The 21546-nt window shown below is 44.1% G+C and overlaps 1 protein-coding gene across 7 annotated transcripts in view; it reads right to left on the reverse strand.

Annotated features, from left to right (window-relative positions):
* LOC115152985 (netrin-G1) overlaps positions 1 to 21247 on the reverse strand; it is a 91617-nt gene extending 70370 nt beyond the window's left edge. For all 7 annotated transcript variants that reach the window (XR_003867626.1, XM_029697978.1, XM_029697986.1 and 4 more), the window contains exon 1: positions 20609 to 21247. Coding sequence is in view for 6 of the 7 variants with exons in the window: in XM_029697978.1 (XP_029553838.1) it covers positions 20609 to 21240 (632 nt within the window). In the remaining variant the exon portion in view is untranslated. The remainder of the gene's footprint in view (positions 1 to 20608) is intronic.
* Positions 21248 to 21546: the final 299 nt, after the last annotated feature.

Consider the following 21546-nt stretch of genomic DNA (forward strand, 5'->3'; position numbering starts at 1 on the left):
ACAAAGTGCATGGAGAGAAACAAAGAGAAAGAGAGAAAAATACCTAGCATGTCAGTCAAGGAGTACGTAATTAGAAAATGTCCTTCCACCTCTCCTCTCCTCTCTTTGCCCATAAGTATTTTCCTGCTGGTGATACAGTAACATTGCAAGGGTGACAAATTAATTTCAGTCAATCGCCGGCATGAATTATTCACATTATCTCATGACTCCACGCTTCGTTTTGATTTTGAATGTTGTGTATCGATCCTGCCTCCTCAACGGCTTTGGTCTCGTTGTCATTCATAATTAAATATAATGAAAACCTGCCATGAATAACGCATGCTGTATCCACAAAACAACTTTTAGTATGCATTGCAGAACCAGACAAGAGGTGCACTTCTCCAACCATTCTCTCTGTTCTCTGTTTCGTTCTCTCGTTCTCTTTCTTCCACTGACCTACTTTGGCAGCTTGTAATATCGCTAAGGCTCTATTCCTTTGTCTCTCAGTGAGCTGGATAAAAAAAAGATTGGGATCTCTCAGGTCTCTCCCGTCTTATCCTAGCGACTGGAGAAGTCCATCCCAGTGACTGACACCAGATGGATCCAACCTCCCTGGCTCTGCAGAATCACTCCCACTGTGTCCCGCAAGTCACCTTAAGTTCTCATTTAATTATTAGTTTAGATGTCTCACAAGTGGGATATGGCCATCTCCCGTATCGTACATGCACTCCGAAGCCAGGCAGTCTCATGTATCAACCTTCAGAGAGACCCACACTGAGGACAGTACGCGCCAATGAAGGTGAAGTGACGTCTAGTTGGTAGAACCTCATGAAAGTATGAGGGGATGCCCAACAAGCCGGATCGCAAATCTGCTGTAAGGAATGCCCTTGAACAGAGCCCAAGAGGTAGACATACTTTTGGTGGAGTGAACCCTCAGGACATCTGGAGGCTGGAACCCCTTCCTATTATAGGCCAATTTAATAGCTTCCACGATCCAATGTGACAACCGTTGACGAGAAATGGGGCCTCCCCTTGCAGGGAGGTGCCCAGGACAAAAAGAGTTGGTTGCGCTTGCGCAAAGCTCTCGTCCTCTAACCGTAGGCATAAAGGCAGGGTTTGGCAACAAGGTAACCTTGGAAAAGCCCAAGGAAAACCGGAGGCATGAATTGGGAACTGACAGTGCATGTAGCTTGCTCGCTTTGCTGACACATGGGTGACCAGTATAGTGGTCTTAAATGAGAGATATTGTATCTCCATGCTTTCCGGCAGCTCAAAAGGCTGCTGTGAAATAGCCTCAAGTGCAATAGAAAAATCCCATGACGGGACTAAAGGCTTGGGAACTGGACATAAGAAACCCTTCATGAAACAACATAACGAGGGGTGTTTTCCCACAGTGTTCTTGTCAAAGCCTATTTAACAGGCCAAGATACAGTTGAAGTCGGAAGTTTACATACACCTTAGCCAAATACATTTAAACTCAGTTTTTCACAATTCCTGATATTTAATCCTAGTAAAAATACCCTGTCTTAGGTCAGTTAGGATGTCCACTTTATTTTAAGAATGTGAAATGTCAGAATAATAGTAGAGAGAAAGATTTATTTCAGCTTTTATTTCTTTCATCACATTCCCAGTGGATCAGAAGTTTACATACACTCAATTAGTATTTGGTAGCATTGCCTTTAAATTGTTTAACTTGGGTCAAACGTTTCAGGTAGCCTTCCACAAGCTACCCACAATAAGTTGGGTGAATTTTAGCCCATTCCTTCTGACAGAGCTGGTGTAACTGAGTCAGATTTGTAGGCCTCCTTGATCGCACACGCTTTTTCAGTTCTGCCCACTAGGGCTTTGTGATGGCCACTCCAATACCTCGACTTTGTTGTCCTTAAGCCACAAATTTGGAAGTATGCTTGGGGTCATTGTCCATTTGGAAGACCCATTTGCGACCAAGCTTTAACTTCCTGACTGATGTCTTGAGATGTTGCTTCAATATATCCACATTATTTCCCTTCCTCATGATGCCATCTATTTTTTTTAAATGCACCAGTCCCTCTTGCAGCAAAGCACCCCCACAACATGATGCTGCCACCCCCATGCTTCATGGTTGGGATGGTGTTCTTTGGCTTGCAAGCCTCCCCCTTTTTCCTCCAAACATAACGATGGTCACTATGACCAAACAGTTCTATTTTTGTTTCATCAGACCAGAGGACATTTCTCCAAAAAGTACGATCTTTGTCCCCATGTGCAGTTGCAAACCTTAGTCTGGCTTTTTTATGGCGGTTTGGAGCAATGGCTTCTTCCTTGCTGAGTGGCCTTTCAGGTTATGTCGATATAGGACTCGTTTTACTGTGGATATAGATACTTTTGTACCTGTTTCCTCCAGCATCTTCACAAGGTCCTTTGCTGTTGTTCTGGGATTGATTTGCACTTTTCGCACCAAAGTACATTCATCTCTAGGAGACAGAACGCGTCTCCTTCCTGAGCGGTATGACAGATGCGTGGTCCCATGGTGTTTATACTTGCGTACTATTGTTTGTACAGATGAACGTGGTACCTTCAGGTGGTTGGAAATTGCTCCCAAGGATGAACCAGACTTGTGGAGGTCTACAATTGTCTTTCTGAGGTCTTGGCTGATTTCTTTTGATTTTCCCATGGTGTCAAGCAAAGAGGCACTGAGTTTGAAGCTAGGCCTTGAAATACATGCACAGGTACACCTCCAATTGACTCAAATGATGTCAATTAGCCTATCAGAAGCTTCTAAAGCCATTACATTATTTTCTGGAATTTTCCAAGCTGTTTAAAGGCACAGTCAACTTAGTGTATGTAAACTTCTGACCCACTGGAATTGTGATACAGTGAATTATAAGTGAAATAATCTGTCTGTAAACAATTTTTAAAAATATTTATTGTGTCACGCACAAAGTAGATGTCCTAACCGACTTGCCAAAACTATAGTTTTTAACAAGAAATTTGTGGAGTGGTTGAAAAACGAGTTTTAATGACTCTAGCCTAAGTGTATGTAAACTTCCGACTTCAACTGTAGCTGCTAGATAGACCTTAACAGTGGAGAAAGTCTTCCCTCTGTCCAAAAGGTCCTGCAGAAACATAAAACATTGGATACAGAGCATTGGTAAGGAATTATGTTTTTGGTCACTCCACTTCTCAAAAACACAGTTGATGTATGCCACCACAGTAGTATTGGCTGTTCGGATCAAGACGTGACACTTCCGAAGAGAGGGTAGAAAGTATTTCAGTGAAAGAACCACTGTCAGCAATTCGAGGTAATTTATATGAGCAATGCAGAGTTGTGGGGTCCACACTCAGTTTATAGCATTTCCCTCGTGCACTGCGCCCCAGCTGGTGAGTGACACATCCATTGTTATCACTTTCCTCATTGCCTCTACCCATTGGGCAGTGCCAAGAACGAAGATCGAGGGACTCTTCCAGTGACGAGACATGCGGAGGTCACCTTTGTCTGATGATTGAGATGACGCCGTGTACACAGACGTTGTGCAAACACCCAGCCCTGGAAGTCTCTCATACTCAGTGCTCTGTGTCCTTGGCATGACATCTGGATATTGCAAAGGGCAGTGTTGGCACACTGGCACCTGGGGGACAGTGCTTGGTGGCGATTCCCTCCGTCTTCCTTGTGACTGAAAATGCGTCGCTGCACAAAGGGAAGGGTTTTAGGAGCACAGATGTGTGTGTGTGGGGTGGTGGTCTATGCTCCACCCGAAAGGTGGCAGGTCAGAAAATGGAATGAACTGTTGGCTGCCACTCCCTGCTGCAGGGGACGTACCCCTATGTCGGACGTCCCTTCTTCCCAGCAGAGGAATCAAATGGGCGGGACCTAGATGTTTCTGCTTGGTTATCTGAACAGTGAAGTCGATGCCCGCTGCATCACTGGAGACTTCCCGCGGATAGCCCTGGTGCCAGTGAATTGTCCTTTCCCTACCACAAAGCCTTGGCTCATGGAGGGGTAGGCTGGGCAGCCACAATTCCTGGGTCTACGGGGCAGGCTTCGCCCTACTTCTTTCAAAGCTTGCACTTCTGCTGCGTGGTGTCGAAAGCTAGCTCAAACAGTTCCTTCAGCTCGACAGAAGCATCAAGGCGCTCTCCTGTACCACTGGAAGGCTCATGGCACAGCATGGAGGCTGGAGGCTTGGAAGTTGAGGTCTTCGATGACACAGATCACATCCCAAAGGTCTAGGTTAGGCTAGTCGATCAATAGGAGATTATGCATCTCTAGCATCATATCATCCTGGTAAGCCAGTTGTAGGGACGTAATGTTCAACGTGCGGCAGACACATGGACCTTTCGGTAGATAGACGCAGAATGACGAGGCACTGGGGTTGAATTGGTTGGTCAGTGACGGCTTGACCACCGGTGGATTTCTGAGGCCCAGCTCCTCCATGTCCTTGACATTCATACTGGCAAAAAGACTGTTTTGGACCTTAGCTGTAAAGGGTTTTGTCCCAATTGCGTTTGACTTCCACCACTCAAGCTGGGATAGCTTGGAGGAGTTGCTTGCCTGGGACGGTGCAAGAGGGGAGTTTCCTCCCATCATAGCAGTCCCTCTCTGCATTGCCGCCGCCTGCTAGTTCGGCCCACTCATTACGTAGTCTGGTCGCTGCCTGTTTGCAGAAATCAATGAGGGAATATCTGTCATCTGCCATCGATGCCTCACTAGGGGCGGAAGAGGGCCTAGAGGTTACGGCTTGCGCTGGAGGAGGTTGGTCATAATCTCGTCATCGGTCCCCTTCCCCCTCTTCCGGGGCCAAGCTATGGAAAAGTGGGTGAAGGTCCTCGGGATAGCCAACCATTGCGTCGGCCCATGAGGAATGAGTCTACTAGGCAGTCTCCCCGCTCAAGTAACTCTTCTGGTCACACACCAAAAATAGTAAAAATTCAATTTCCTATGTAAGACATTCAATATCACACTCACTTACAGCACATGGCCAGGCTACATGGCCAGGCTACATGGCCAGGCTACATGGCCAGGCTATATGTACCACTACATCACTAGAATGAGCTACAGAGTACCCTGCTTTCTGTTTCCTGGAATCCACTATTAAACTGGTTTAAATGCTTTTAAGCACACCAATGAGAATCACTATCGCTGCCATACTTCACAGTACAGTTTAAAGTCCAAATGATGAGGCACCCACTTCAATATCCAAAAGCAGCCGCTATGCTCCAGTTCCACTGCTCTGCATACTTCTCTGTGATCCGTCATGCAATTAAGCATTTGTTTCCCCTTTAACCATTGTTAAGTTAAATTGTAGAGTGTAATTAAACCATGGAGTGTAAAACAGCTGTTCAGTCAAAACCCCAGCAACTCTTCAACTATTTTTTTTCTGCATAAAGACACAGGGAAAACATTGTGTAGCTCTGTAACTCTGCTAACAGACTAATATCATCTTGTGTTTATGTTGTTGTATGCCTCTCTGGAGACATCATAAATCAAACACTAATTAGAACCAGTGTGGTGACCCGACGCATTCCGATGCTTCTACCTCTGATCTACCTTCCATCAGCTAATAAACAGCTGAGCCGGTTGCTGCTCTCCAAATTAAAGTAGTGTGTTAGCTAGAGAGCTGAGAGGGACTTTGTTAATTAAGGAAGCTGACAGCTGTAGAACACTTAAAGATCATTTGATGTGGACTCAGCCCATTATCAGCCTGAAAACGTCACCCTGGCACGTTTTTGCAAAAAGGTTAACCGTCGCAGTAGTTTTTCTCAGTGCATTGCAGTCAATGGGAAAAGATGAGTGTCACATGGTTGACGTTTTTCTCAATGCATTGCAGTCAATGGGAAAAGACGAGTGTCACAGGGTTGTAGAACAACAAGGAAACAACTTCAAGTGTTTTGTCCAAATACTGGTGGAGTCAACTAATAAAAGAATGGACGACTGGCCAGAAAGGTCCAGGACCTGAAGAACAAGTTGCAGCTCAATGAGTTTAAACAGGAGAATGGCAAGAGAGAGGACATCAAATCAAATCAAAATGTATTTGTCACATGCTCCGAATACAACAGGTATTCACCTTACAGTGAAATGCTTACTTACAAGCCCTTAACCAACAATGCAGTTAAGAAAAAAAAAGAAATAAAAGTAACAAATAATTAAAGAGCAGCAGTAAAATAACAATAGCGAGGCTATATACAGGGGGTACCGGTACAGTCAATGTGCTGGGGCACCGGTTAGTCGGAGGTAATATGTACATGTAGGTAGAGTTATTAAAGTGACTATGCATAGATAATAACAGAGTAGCAGCAGCGTAAAAGAGGGGCAATGCAAATAGTCTGGATAGCCATTTGATTAGATGTTCAGGAGTCTTATGGCTTGGGGGTAGAAGCTGTTTAGAAGCCTCTTGGACCTAGACTTGGCGCTCCGGTACCGCTTGCCGTGCGGTAGCAGAGAGAACAGTCTATGACTAGGGTGGCTGGAGTCTGACAATTTTTAGGGCGTTCATCTGAACCCGCCTGCTGTAGAGGTCCGGGGTGGCAAGAAGCTTGGCCCCAGTGATGTACTGAGCCGTACGCACTACCCTCTATAGTGCCTTGCGGTTGGAGTTCTGTCAATTCATGACAACAATGATGGAGAAATGTATTATCTTAATGAACAATCAAGGAGGTACAACATGAGATTGGAGAATCTCCACATGAGAACTGGACGGAGTCTGAGGACAAAGTAAGGGAAATGACTTTGTCCAGGATGGCGTAGCAGTCCGACGTGTGTCTTTGTCTTGTCCCATGTATATATAATTTTCTTCGTATATATTTAGTATATATTTTAATCTCACTTTCCATCTACGGACTGAATATACTCTCCTGCAACCCGCCTCATCCAATGTGGTACGGATCTGCTATTTTTATACTTTAGAACAGGAACCCCCTTCAGAAGCTAGCCAGCTAACTAGCTACTAGCTAGTAGTCAGTTAGCCACTGCTAGCGGTCCTCACCGTTAACTCAGACATCAGCCAGCCTCAACCCTTTCAATTCCTGCCAGTCTGCACAGCGCGATATCAACCTAGAGCATATCGGACTGCTTTTTCTCTACCACATCTCCAGATTCGGGGCGTCAGGTAGCCTAGTGGTTAGAGCGTTGAACTAGTAACCGAAAGGTTGCAAGATCGAATACCCGAGCTGACAAGGTAAAAATCTGTCGTTCTGCCCCTGAACAAGGCAGTTAACCCACTGATCCTAGGCCATCATTGAAAATAAGAATTTCTTCTTAATTGACTTGCCTAGTTTAAAAAAATCCTACCGCAAGCTCTGAACCTTCACACTGGATCATCGCAGCTGCTATCTGAGTGGCTACTCCTGGTTAATGTCTCTGTCCTGAAGCAAGCACCAGTTAGCCTGGAGCTAGCCTTGAGCTAGGCACATCTCCCAGCTAGCCAAAGAGGTTCACCAGCCAATTCTTGGGCTACAATGCCAATTGGCCTGGACCCTTTACTGGAGGCCGACACGGAGGCCCGCCGATCCATCACGACTGGTCTGCCGACGTAACCGTCCGAGGGGGGGTCTCAACAGGTTCTTCTGTTGCGATGTCACCGGATGCCCATCTGCTAGCCCCGGCCCGCTAGCTGTCTGAATCGCCGTGGCTCCGTGACTCATCTAGTGCTACTCATTGGACCCTACGATCACTCGGTTACACAAGCCTCTCCCTAATATCAATATGCCTTGTCTATTGATGTTTTGGTTAGGGATTATTGTCTTATTTCACTGTAGAGCCACTAGCCCTGCCCAATATGCCTTAGATAGCCCTCCGGATGAAAAGCGTGCCCAAAGTAAACTGCCTGCTACTCAGGCCCAGAAGCTAGGATATGCATATAATTAGTAGATTTGGATAGAAAACACTCCAAAGTTTGTAAAACTGTTAAAATAATGTCTGTGAGTATAACAGAACTGAAATGGCAGGCAAAAACCTGAGTAAAATCCATCCAGGAAGTGCCATTACCTTGAAATGGCTGTTTTTCCAATGAAAGCCTATCCAACATTTAAAGGGATAGGACCCAGATTACGTTCCCTATGGCTTCCACTAGTTGTGAACAGTGTTTAGACATTGTTTCAGGCTTTTATTCTGAAAAATGAGGGAGAATGACAACATTGAGTGAGTGGACCCTGGGATGTCTTCAGAGCTGATTACTGCGCACGACCGAGAGTACGCCTTTCTTGTTTTCTTTTTATACTGATGAAGCTTTTGTCCTGTTGAAATACTATCGATTATTTAGGGTAAAAACTACCTGAGGATTGATTATAAACATCGTTTGACACGTTTCTATGAACTTTACGGATACTATTTGGAATTTTCGTCTGCCTCTTGTGATCGCATTTGAGCCATTGGATTACTGAACAAAATGCGCCAACAAAATTGAGGTTTTTGGATATAAAGAGGGACTTTATCGAACAAAACAAACATTTATTGTGTAACATGGAGTCTTGTGAGTGCAACCATACGAAGATCATCAAAGGTAAGTGATTAATTTTAATGCTATTTCTGACTTTCGTGACTAATCTACTTGGCTGGTAACTGTACGTAATGTTTTGTGTGCTGAGCGCTGTCCTCAGATAATCGCATGGTTTGCTTTCACCCTAAAGCCTTTTTTAAATCTGACACGGCGGCTGGATTAACAAGAAGTTAAGCTTTATTTTGATGTATAACACATATATTTTCAACAATGTTCAATATTTGAATTGAGTATTTTTGAATTTCACGCTCTGCAATTTCACTGGATGTTGGCCAGGTGGGACGGTAGCGTCCCACACCCCCTAGAGAAGTTAACTGGTGCCTCTAGAGACAAAACCTCTCTCATCGTCACTCAATGCCTAGGTTTACCTCCACTGTACTCACATCCTACCATACCCTTGTCTGGTCATTATGCCTTGAATCTATTCTTCCGCGCCCAGAAATCTGCTCCTTTTACTCTCTGTTCGGAACGCACTAGACGAGCGGTTCTAGCCGTACCCTTATCCTACTCCTCCTCTGGGTTAACCCAGGCCCTGCAGCCCCCAGCACCACTCCCATTCCCCGGGTGCTCTCATTTGTTGACTTCTGTATTCATAAAATCCTTGGTTTCATGCATGTTAACATTTGAAGCCTTCTCCCTAAGTTTGTTTTATTCACTGCTTTAGCACACTCCGCCAACCCTGATGCCCTAGCTATGTCTGAATCATGGCTTAGGAAGGCCACCAAAAATCCTGAAATGTCCATCCCTAACTTTAAAGTCTTCCGACAAGGTAGAACTGCCAAAGGGGGCGGAGTTTCAATATACTGCAGAGATAGCCTGCAGAGTTCTGTCATACTATCCAGATCTGTGCCCAAACAATTCGAGCTTCAACTTTTAAAAATCCACCTTTCCAGAAACAAGTCTCTCACCGTTGCCGCTTCAGCCCCCAGCTGTGCCCTGGACACCATATGTGAATTGATTGCCCCCCATCTATCTTCAGAGTCCGTACTGTTAGGTGACCTAAACTGGGATATGCTTAACACCCCGGCCTTCCTACAATCTAAGCTAGATGCCCTCGATCTCACACAAATTATTAAGGAACCTACCAGGTACAACCCTAAATCCGTAACCATGGGCACCCTCTTAGATATCCTCCTGACCAACTTGCCCTCGAAATACACCTCTGCTGTCTTCAACCAGGATCTCAGCGATCACTGCCTCATTGCCTGCATGCGTGATGGGTCTGTGGTCAAACGACCACCCCTCATCACTGTCAAATGGTCCCTAAAACACTTCAGCAAGCAGGCCTTTCTAATCGACCTGGCCGGGTATCCTGGAAGGATATCGACCTCATCCCGTCAGTAGAGGATGCCTGGTTGCTCTTTAAAAGTGCTTTCCTCGCAATCTTAAATAAGCATACTCAATTCAAAAAATGTAGAACTAAGAACAGATATAACCCTTGGTTCACCCCAGACTTGACTGCCCTTGACCAGCACAATAACATCCTGTGGCGTTCTGCATTAGCAGAATAGCCTCTGTGATATGCACATTTTCAGGGAAGTCAGGAACCAATATACTCAGTAAGTTAGGAAAGCTAAGGCTAGCTTTTTCAAACAGAAATTTGCATCCAGTAGCACTAACTCCAAAACGTTCTGGGACACTGTAAAGTCCATGGAGAATAAGAGCACCTCCTCCCAGCTGCTCACTGCACTGAGGCTAGGAATAAATCTACGATAATCGATCATTTCAATAAGCATTTTTCTACGGCTGGCCAAGCTTTCCACCTGGCTGCCCCTACCCCGGCCAACAGCTCAGCACCCCCTGCAGCAACTTGACCAAGCCCCCCCGCTTCTCCTTCACCCAAATCCAGACAGCTGATGTTTTGAAAGAGCTGCAAAATCTGGATCCCTACAAATCAGCTGGGCTAGACAATCTGGATTCTCTCTTTCTAAAATTATCAGCCGAAATTGTTGCAACCCCTATTACTAGCCTGTTCAACCTCTCTTTCGTATCATCTGAGATCCCTAAAGATTCGAAAGCTGCCGCGGTCATCCCCCTGTTCAAAGGGGGAGACACTCTAGACCCAAACTGTTATAGACCTATATCCATCCTGCCCTGCCTTTCCAAAATCTTCAAAAGCCAAGTTAACAAACAGAGCACCGACATTTTGAATCCCACCGTATCTTCTCCACTATGCAATCTGGTTTCCGAGCTGGTCATGGGGGCACCTCAGCCACGCCCCTGGTCCTAAACGATATCATAACCGCCATCGATAAAAGACAGTACTGTGCAGCCGTCTTCATCGACCTGGCCAAGGCTTTCGACTCTGTCAATCACCGCATTCTTATCGGCAGACTCAATAGCCTTGGTTTCTCAAATGACTGCCTCGACGGGTTCACCAACAACTTCTCAGATAGAGTTCAGTGTGTCAAATCGGAGGGCCTGTTGTCCGGACCTCTGGCAGTCACTATGGGGGTGCCGCAGGGTTCAATTCTCGGGCCGACTCTTTTCTCTGTATATATCAATGATGTCGCTCTTGCTGCTGGTGATTCTCTGATCCACCTCTACACAGACGACACCCTTCTTTGGACACTGTGTTAACAAACCTCCAAACGAGCTTCAATGCCATACAACACTCCTTCCGTGGCCTCCAACTGCTTTTAAATGCTAGTAAAATTAAATGCATGCTCTTCAACCGATTGCTGCCTGCACCCGCCCGCCCGACTAGCATCACTACTCTGGACGGTTCTGACTTAGGATATGTGGACAACAACAAATACTTAGGTGTCTGGTTAGACTGTAAACTCTCCTTCCAGACTCACATTAAGCATCTCCAATCCAAAATTAAATCTAGAATCGGCTTCCTATTTTGCAACAAAGCCTGCTTCACTCATGCTGCCAAACATACCCTCGTAAAACTGACTATCCTACCGATCCTTTACCTTGGCGATGTCATTTACAAAATAGCCTCCAACACTCTACTCAGCAAACAGGATGTAGTCTATCACAGTGCCATCCGTTTTGTCACCAAAGCCCCATATACTACCCACCACTGCACCCTGTATGTTCCTGTTGGCTGGTCCTCACTACATATTCGTCGCCAAACCCACTGGCTCCAGATCATCTCTAAGTCTTCAATAGGTAAAGCCCCGCTTTATCTCAGCTCACTGGTCACCATAGCAACACCCTCCTGTAGCACTCGCTCCAGCAGGTATATTTCACTGGTCATCCCCAAAGACAACACTTCCTTTGGCCGCCTTTCCTTCCAGTTCTTTGCTGCCAATAACTGGAACGAATTGCAAATATCACTGAAGCTAAAGTCTTAAATCTCCGTCTCTAACTTTAAGCATCAGCTGTCAGAGCAGCTTACCGATCACTGCACCTGTACACAGCCAATCTGTAAATAGCACACTCAACTACCTCATCCCCATATTATTACTTACCCTCTTTCTCTTTTTCACCCCAGTATCTCTTCTTGCACACCATCATCTGCACACCTATCACTCCAGTGTTAATGCTAAATTGTAATTATTTCGCCTCTATGGCCAATTTATTGTCTTACCTCCCTACTCTTCAACATTTGCACACACTGTACATAGATTTTTCTATTGTGTTATTGACTGTACGTTTGTTTATGTGTAACTCTGTGTTGTTGTTTTTGTCGCACTGCTTTGCTTTATCTTGGCCAGGTCGCAGTTGTAAATGAGAACTTGTTCTCAACTGGCCTACCTGGTTAAATAAAGGTGAAGTAAAATAAAAAATAAAATCTTGGAGAAACTGAAGATGGACCACAGGAAGATTGAGGTGGAGCGCACCCACAAGCCTGGAAAACCCACCACCGGCCCAGGCCAATACTGGTCAAGTTCCTGTCTCAACATCACCAGTCTCAAAGTCAACCGTGAAGAGGTGACTCCGGGATGCTGGCCTTCTAAGCAGATTTCCTCTGTCCAGTGTCTGTGTTCTTTTGCCCATCTTAATCTTTTATTTTTATTGGCCAGTCTGAGATTTGGCTTTTTCTTTGCAACTCTGCCTAGAAGGCCAGCATCCTGGAGTCGCCTCTTCACTGTTGATGTTGAGACTGGTGTTCACCTTCTTTAATCAGCACAACTGTTTTCAGCTGTGCTAATATAATTGCAAAAGGGTTTTCTAATGATCAATTAGCCTTTTAAAATTATTAACTTGGTTTAGCTAACATAACGTGCCATTGGAACACAGGAGTGACGGTTGCTGATAATGGGCCTCTGTACGCCTACGTAGATATTCCATAAAAGAAAATAGCTGTCTCCAGCTACAATAGTCATTTACAACATTAACAATGTCTACACTGTTTTTTTGATCAATTTTATGATATTTTAATGGACAAAAAAATGGGCTTTTCTTTCAAAAACAAGGACATTTCTAAGTGACCCCAAACTTTTGAACAGTAGTATAGATTTTTTGGCTTTTTCCCTATAATGTCTGTCTCTTACAAGCTACCGAGGAAAGCCCATATTAATATATGTAGCCTTAGAAATAAGGTTTGTGAAATCATTAACTTACTAACATTTTTAGATTTTAGTCATTTAGCAGACGCTCTTATCCAGAGCAACTTACAGTAGTGAACGCATACTTTTTTTTTCTGTACTGGTCCCCCGTGGGAATCGAACCCACAACCCTGGCATTGCAAACACCATGCTCTACCAACTGAGCCACACAGGACCATACACATCAGATAACATTAATATAGTGCCTTCGGAAAGTATTCAGACCTCTTGACTTTTTCCACATTTTGCTAGTTTTTGCAAATTTATTATAAATAAAAACTGAAATATCATATTTACATAAGTATTCAGACCCTTTACTTAGTGTTTTGTTGAAGCACGTTTGGCAGCGAATACAGCATCAAGCCTTCTTGGGAATGACGCTACGAGCTTGGCACACCTGTATATGGGAATTTCTCCCATCCTTCTTCCAGATCCTCTCAAGCTCTGTCAGGTTGGATGGGGACTGTTGCTGCACAGCTATTTTCAGGTCTCTCCAGAGATGTTAGATTGGGTTCAAGTCCGGGCTCTGGCTGGGTCACTCAAGGACATTCAGAGACTTGTCCCGAAGCCACTCCTGTGTTGTCTTGGCTGTGTGCTTAGGGTCATTGTCCTGTTGGAAGGTGAAACTTCGCCTCAGTCTGAGGTCCTGAGCACTCTGGAGCAGGTTTTCATTAAGGATCTCTCTGTACTTTGCTCCGTTCATCTTTGCCTCGATCCTGACTAGTCTCCCAATCCCTGATGCTGAAAATCATCCCCACAACATGATGCTGCCACCACCATGCTTCACCAAAGGGATGGTGCCAGGATTCCTCCAGACGTGGCACAATCTTTTTTCTCATGGTCTGAGGTCTTTAGGTGCTTTTTGGCAAACTCCAAGTTGGATGTCATGTGCCTTTTACTGAGGAGTGGCTTCCGTTTGGCCACTCTACCATAAAGGCCTGATTGGTGGAGTGCTGCAGAGATGGTTGTCGTTCTGGAAGGTTCTCCCATCTCCACAGAGGAACTCTAGAGCTCTGTCAGAGTGACCATTGGGTTCTCGGTCACCTCCCTGACCAAGGCCCTTCTCCCCTGATTGCTCAGTTTGGCCAGGTGGCTAGCTCTAGGAAGAGTCTTTGTTGTTCCAAACTTCTTCCATTTAAGAATGATGGAAGCCACTATGTTCTTGGGGACGTTCAATGCTGCAGAAATGTTTTGGTACCCTTCCCCAGATCTGTGCCTCGACACAATCCTGTCTCAGAGCTCTACGGACAATTCCACGTCATGGCTTGGTTTTTGGATCTGACATGCACTGTCAACTGTGGGACCTTACATAGACAGATGTGCCTTTCCAAATCATGTCCAATCAATTGAATCAAGTTGTTGAAACATCTCAAGGATGATCAATGAAAACAGGATGCACCTCAGCTCAATTTCGAGTCTCAAAGCAAAGGTTCTGAATAAATACAGTTGAAGTCGGAAGTTTACATACACCCTAGCCAAATACATTTAAACTCAGTTTTTCACAATTCCTGCCATTTAATCCTAGTAAAAATTCCATGTCTTAGGTCAGTTAGGATCACCACTTCATTTTAAGAATGTGAAATGTCAGAATAATAGAGAGAATGATTTATTTCAGCTTTTATTTCTTTCATCACATTCCCAGTGGGTCAGAAGTTTACATACACTCAATTAGTATTTGGTAGCATTGCCTTTAAATTGTTTAACTTGGGTCAAATAGTTTCAGGTAGACTTCCACAAGCTTCCCACAATAAGTTGGGTGAATTTTGGGCCATTTCTCCTGACAGAGCTGGTGTAACTGAGTCAGGTTTGTAGGCCTCCTTGCTCTCACATGCTTTATCAGGTCTGCTCACACATTTTCAATGGGATTGAGGTCAGGGCAATGTGATGGCCTCTTCAATACTTTGACTTTGTTGTCCTTAAGCCATTTTGCCACAAGTATGCTTGGGGTCATTGTCCATTTGGAAGGACAATTTGCAACCAAACTTTAACTTCCTGACTGATGTCTTGAGATGTTGCTTCAATATATCCACATCAATTTCTTTCCTCAAGATGCCATCTAGTTTGTGAAGTGCACCAGTCCCTCCTGCAGCAAAGCACCCCCACAACATGATGCTGCCACCCCCATGCTTCAGGGTTGGGATGGTGTTCTTCGGCTTACAGGCCTCCTCCTAACATAACGATGGTCATTATGGCCAAACAGTTCTATTTTGGTTTCATCAGACCAGAGGAAATTTCTACAAAAAGTAAGATTTTTGTCCCCATGTGCAGTTGCAAACCGTAGTCTGGCTTTTTTATGGCGGTTTGAAGCAGTGGCTTCTTCCTTGTGGAGCGACCTTTCAGGTCTGTCGATATAGGACTCGTTTAACTGTGGATACAGATACTTTTGAACCTGTTTTCTCCAGCATCTTCACAAGGTCCTTTGCTGTTGTTCTGGGATTGATTTGACTTTTCGCACCAAAGTACATTCATCTCTAGGAGACAGAACGCGTCTCCTTCCTGAGCGGTATGATGGCTGCGTGGTCCCATGGTGTTTATACTTGCGTACTATTGTTTGTACAGATGAACGTGGTACCTCCAGGTGGTTGGAAATTGCTCCCAAGGATGAACCAGACTTGTGGAGGTCTACAATTTTTTTTCTGAGGTCTTGGCAGATTTATTTTGATTTTCCCATGATGCCAAGCAAAGAGGCACTGAGTTTGAAGGTAGGCCTTGAAATACAGCCACAGGTACACCTCCAATTGACTCAAATGGTGTCAATTAGCCTATCAGAAGCTTCTAAAGCCATGACATCATTTTCTGGAATTTTCCAAGCTGTTTAAAGGCACAGTCAACTTAATGTATGTAAACTTCTGACCCACTGGAATTGTGATACAGTGAATTATGAGTGAAATAATCTGTCTGTAAACAATTGTTGGAAAAATGTCCTAACCGACTTGCCAAAACTATAGCTTGTTAACAAGAAATTTGTGGAGTGGTTGAAAAATGACTTTTAGTGACTCCAACCTAAGTGTATGTAAACTTCCGACTTCAACTGTATGTAAAGGTATTTCTGTTTTTTATTTTTAATAAAAGTGAACATTTTCGAAAAACCTGTTTTCGCTTTGTCATTATGGGGTATTGTGTGTAGATCAGTGAGGATTTATAAAAATGTAATCCATTTTAGAATAAGGCTGTAACGTAAAACAAACTGTGGATAAAGTCAAGGGGTCTGAATACTTTCCGAAGGCACAATTAATTTGATGATACAGCAGTAACAATACAAGGAAGGATATAACATCTATAGAAGAGACAGACAGTTGTGCCTGTATATATTCAGAGTCATATCCTTGTAATGCTTAGAGAAGATCTTACTGTTTGTGTTTTGTAAAGTCATTCCACTGCGTCACTTCTTGTTTTATTAGAAACATTAATGTGCTGTAAATTCCAAATTGTTTGCATAGTCATACGGAATCATTTAGTAACCAAAAGAGTGTTTAACAAATCCAAATATATTTTATATTTTAGATTCTTCAAAGTAGCCACCCTTTGCCTTGATGACAGCTTTGCACACTATTGGCAATCTCAAATATAAAATATATTTTGATTTGTTTGACGCTTTTTTGGTTACTACATGATGCCATATGTGTTATTTCATAGTTTTGATGTCTTCACAATTATTCTACAGTGTAGAAAATTGTAAAAATAAAGAAAAACTTGAATGAGTAGGTGTGTCCAAACATTTTACTGGTACTGTATGTGTGACTGCTAGATGGACACACACACACTACATGTCAATGTTTTTAAATGTATGTAAATTGCCTTTTGTCTGTAATGTATTTTTCGTAATGTGTCAGTTCCCAGTATGACTAGCTGTCGCCATTGGTGTCGGCTAATGGGGATCCTAATAAATCAAATCCATTCTGCCTGTCTGCCTGTCTGTCTGTCTGTTGGCCTGTCTGTGGGCGAGAGGAGGGAGAGAGAGATGAGGTGGGGAAGGCAGGGAATGAAGGAGGGAGAGAGAATAGAGGGGGAGGAGAGGGAAAAAAGTGGAGAGTGAGGGGGGAGGGAGAGGGTGAAGGAGAGATGGGGAGAGAGGGGAGGGAGAGAGAGGAGGGAGAGGAAGGGGAGGGATGGAAAGAAGGAGTGAGGGAGAGGGAGAGAGGAGAGCGTGAGGGTGAAGGATGGGAGGGGGAGAGGGAGGAGGAAGGGGAGAGAAAGAGTCAACTAACAGATAGGTGGGAGAGAGGAGGGAGAGCGAGAAATGAGAGAAGTGGGAGGCAGGGAAACAAGGAGGGAGAGAGAATGAAGGGGGAGGAGGGAGACAGTGAAGAAGGGATGGGGGAGAGAGGAGAAGAGGGTGAGAGGGGGTGAAAGAAGGGGAGGGAGAAAATTAGGGGGGGATAAAGAGGAGGTAGAGCATGAAAAAGACAGAGACAGCCAGTCAATTGGTTGATGCTTATCTTTTCCCATTGACTAATATGTATTTACATTTCAGTCATTTAGCAGACGCTCTTATCCTGAGCATTTTTTTTTCGTACTGGCCCCCCGTGGGAATCGAACCCACAACCCTGGCGTTGAACACACCATGCTGGCGTTGCAAACACCATGCTCTACCAACTGAAAGTCAAACCTTTGACACTCATCTTTTCCCATTTTCCCAATGTATTGAGATAAACATCGACCCGGTGACACTTATCTTTTCCCATTGACTGCAATGTATTAAGAAAAACATCAACCCTGTGACACTCATCTTTTTCCATTGACTGCAATGTATTGAGAAAAAAGTCAGCTTCTGTGACATTTTACCTGGATGTCAAATTTTTTTTTTCTTCTATGGTACAGTAGAGGCCTCTAGAACCGTCTGCATTGTGTCATTGTTCAGAGTGGCACCACAGGAGGCCCCTCTAAACAGTTCTATGGACAACATGCCAGCATGTTCTACTCTTCTAGCTGCACGTCTTCTATTTCTGAGGTTGAAGGATGGGTTTCCTCCTACTTTTAACCATTGTATAAAAGGGTGGCAGGTAGCCAAGTGGTTAGAGCATTGCGCCAGTAACCAATAGGTTGCTAGATCGAATCCCTGAGCTGACAAGTTAAAAAAAACTGTTGTTCTGTTCCTAGGCTGCCATTGTAAATTAGAATTAGTTCTTAACTGACTTGCCAGGTTAAAAAAGTAAGTCATGCAACATCTCATGCTAGAGAAAATGTGCTCCTTCATTATTGGATCTGCAAATACATGTTATAATATCTGGCACCCTTTACTGTCTTTTTAGGAGACATGAACCTAGCTAATTTCACAACGCCATAAACTAACCAAAATATGAATTTGTATCACTATTTTTACTCTTCTTTCCTTTCTGTTTGATTATATCTTTGTTTTTCGTTATTTGATTATATTGCTCCAGTTCTATGTCCAATTCTGTAGTGGAGCGGGTTGAGATGAATTATCATGGTCCACACACACCAACACATGAAGAGAGCATGACCATGCCTCTTCCCCCTCAGGAGGCTGAACAGATGAATGGGCACTCAGATCCTCAGAAAGTTCTACAGCTGCACCATTGAGAGCATCTTGACTGGCTGCATCACTGCTTGGTATGGCAACTGCTTGGCATTCAACTGCAAGGCGCTACAGAGAGTTGTGTGCACGGCCCAGTACATCACTGCGGCCGAGTGACATTCCATCCAGGACCTCTATACCAGGCGGTGTCAGAGGAAGGCCCAAAATATATTCAAAGACTCCAGCCACCCAAGTCATAGACTGTTCTCTCTGCTATCGTACGGCAAGTGGTAGCGATGCATCAAGTCTGGAACCAACAGGACCCTAAACAGCTTCTACCACCAAGTCATAAGACTACTAAATAGTTAGTTAAATAGTTAAACAATAGCTACCCGGTCTATCTGCATTGACCCTTTTACATTAACTCTTTTGACTCATCACATACGCTGCTGTTACTGTCTATTATATATCCTGTTGCCTAGTCACTTTACCCCTACCTATATGTACAGTACATATCTACCTCACTTACCTTAATTTCTATCTAATTGAATCCTGCTGTATCCATCCTTCTGTCCAGAATCACACATTGCATTGTCGTGTCTTTGGCTATGCCGGATTAAGTGATATGACATGCTAACTTATAAAATTATTTCTCTGTAATTAATATTACCTGATTAAGCTAATCATGTAAATGTAATTAACTAGAAAGTCGGGGCACCACAGAAGAACGTTTATAGAGCTGTTATCTTGCGAATAAACTCTTAAAATACTTAGTAATATTTTACATCGATAGCAGTCAATATTAACCCTTATCTTATTTTCAGTCTCATCATGAAAGTTGTAAATTCTTGGTTATCTTCACGCACCCTGGCTAACAAGTTGAATCAGCAATACAAAATTGGGTTTAATTATTTATTTACTAAATACCTAACTAATCACACAGAATTACAAATACACAGAATACAATGATGTCATACAGAAAACGCCCTGGTGAACGGAGCCTGTATCATGGCTGGTTACACAAAGGAAAAGGGGGTTGGGTTTGAATGAAAGAGCGGGAAGATTTAGGAACAAAGAAACAGCAGCTATGCTATCGTAAATACATTATCTTATGCATTCTAAATTACCGCCCATTTGGAAAAGGAAAATGCAATAAATATTTACTCTGAGCTGCGCTTCGGTAGATTGGTCGTAGATGCTGGCCGGGTTGGCCACCAGATCTTCCTGTAGTGGAAGAATGTCAATGGTGGCAAATGGATACGTGGTGGTATCTTCGTCTGGTTGTTAGACTGGATCCGTCGTCCGTCCTTTCCTAGCCCACGTTAGCAGCGGCTAACTCAACAGCTAGGAAGTATCACTTCTGTAGTGAATAAGCTCAAAGTTCATACCAGTTCATACCATAGCTCACGCCGAGGTTGGCTTAGTTCTGTCCTTGATATGTGTCTGTCCTTCTAACGTAGAGGCTGCAGACCTCACGTACTGGAACACGTGAATGTCTTTTCGTCAAAGACTTATATAGTGGAGAGGAGGGAAGGAGGTGTTTCATCGTTTATAACCCCATGTCTCTTCACAGGGTTGGCCACTGATCGGGCAGGGCCCTTTCCTTATGAAAACCCAATTCCCTCATTTGGAAGCTAAAATTACATTTAATCTCCTAACAAACAATTTCAATATCAAACATTTCAATTGCATAACAATTCCATGTGACTCTGATAACTAGAGGGTGTATACTTTCTCAGGTACAGTTTATGTCGTCCTGTCATCAATCATAATGTCTCAGATAACAATGAACTGACATACATACTCATTACGTTATCAAGCATATTTCCAACTGGTTTTATTATCAAAAGATGGTTCCTTTTCCCCATTTGTTTGATGTTCCCAGACTCTCTATATTTAACACAGGCTATTCAAGTCCTTCAGTAGGGTCAGAGAGAGAGGGGAAGGGAGAAGGGTATTTATGGGGAGGTCATAAACCTTACCCACAGGCCAACGTCATGACAGCATTAATATGTACTCATTCAAGTGCAGGAAATATAATATGGCAATAGTGACTTGATACTAATATGCAATGTAGCCACATACCAAGACACATAACATAATAAACAGCAAGTGAACCCAGTCAACCTCTGCTGCGACAGAAAGCAAAGTAGTAAAAATGTATTGTGAGAGCTTACCTTCCCTGGACCTTGATGTCAGAGATGGCGTAGAAGTATCTGGACAGGTTGTTCTCGTCTACCATGGTGGCCCCTGTGGCTGGTCGGAGGAGCCGGACCCTCAGGTCTGTAATGGTGAAGAAGTCTCTCAGGTTCTTGGTGGTGTCTAACTGACCGTAGAGGGACGCCATGTTGTGGAGCCGTGGTCCGGCGAACAGTGCAAAGCGGTCCTTGATCTCGAAGCGCACCGTCTTGTCATACTTCCACACGTAGCCCCTGGAGTATTCCTCGGTGCAGATGATGTCTAGGAGAGTGTGCTGGGTCAGGTCCTGGACAGTCTTGGCATCCATGGTGAAAGCGTCCAGACAGTCTGTGGCGTAGAACTGGTAGGGTTGCCAGGTCTTACCGTAGTCCAGAGACTTCTCCAGAACCATCTGTTCCGGGCGGCCTGACTCGAAGGTGACCACAATGTCGTCGGTCAGCTCGATGGTTTTGCTCCACGACAGTGTGATATTGACCAGGAGGGCCTTGGGGTACTTCTTCCAGGAACTAGACTGCCAGAAGGTTGTGGGGTTGCGGCCCTCGAAATCGAACATGAGCTCCGGTGGGTGGGCCAGGTCCTCGTTTTCGGCATCACATTCATTGTTACACATGTACGGGTTCTCCTAAAAGAGAGGGGACAATAAAGACAGAGAAAGAACGACATTAAGGAATTGAAATGGTAAACAATAACACAGGTACCCAAAGCATATTTTTACGAGCCTTGAGTTCTATGTGTAGCCAAGTGTAGGTTAAAGAAATAGACTTCCATGCAGTATACAGCACAGAGCTCTAGTACGACCATGACTCTGCATAATTTGAATAGTATTGATGTGATGTTGGGTCCAGGGCTCCAGCTGTGGTACTAAATGAATCTAAATGAGGGGCTAGCCTATTAGAAAACACCCGGAGACACATTC

The sequence above is a fragment of the Salmo trutta genome, chromosome 2, assembly GCF_901001165.1.
Source record: "Salmo trutta chromosome 2, fSalTru1.1, whole genome shotgun sequence".
Classification (NCBI taxonomy): Eukaryota; Metazoa; Chordata; class Actinopteri; order Salmoniformes; family Salmonidae; genus Salmo; species Salmo trutta.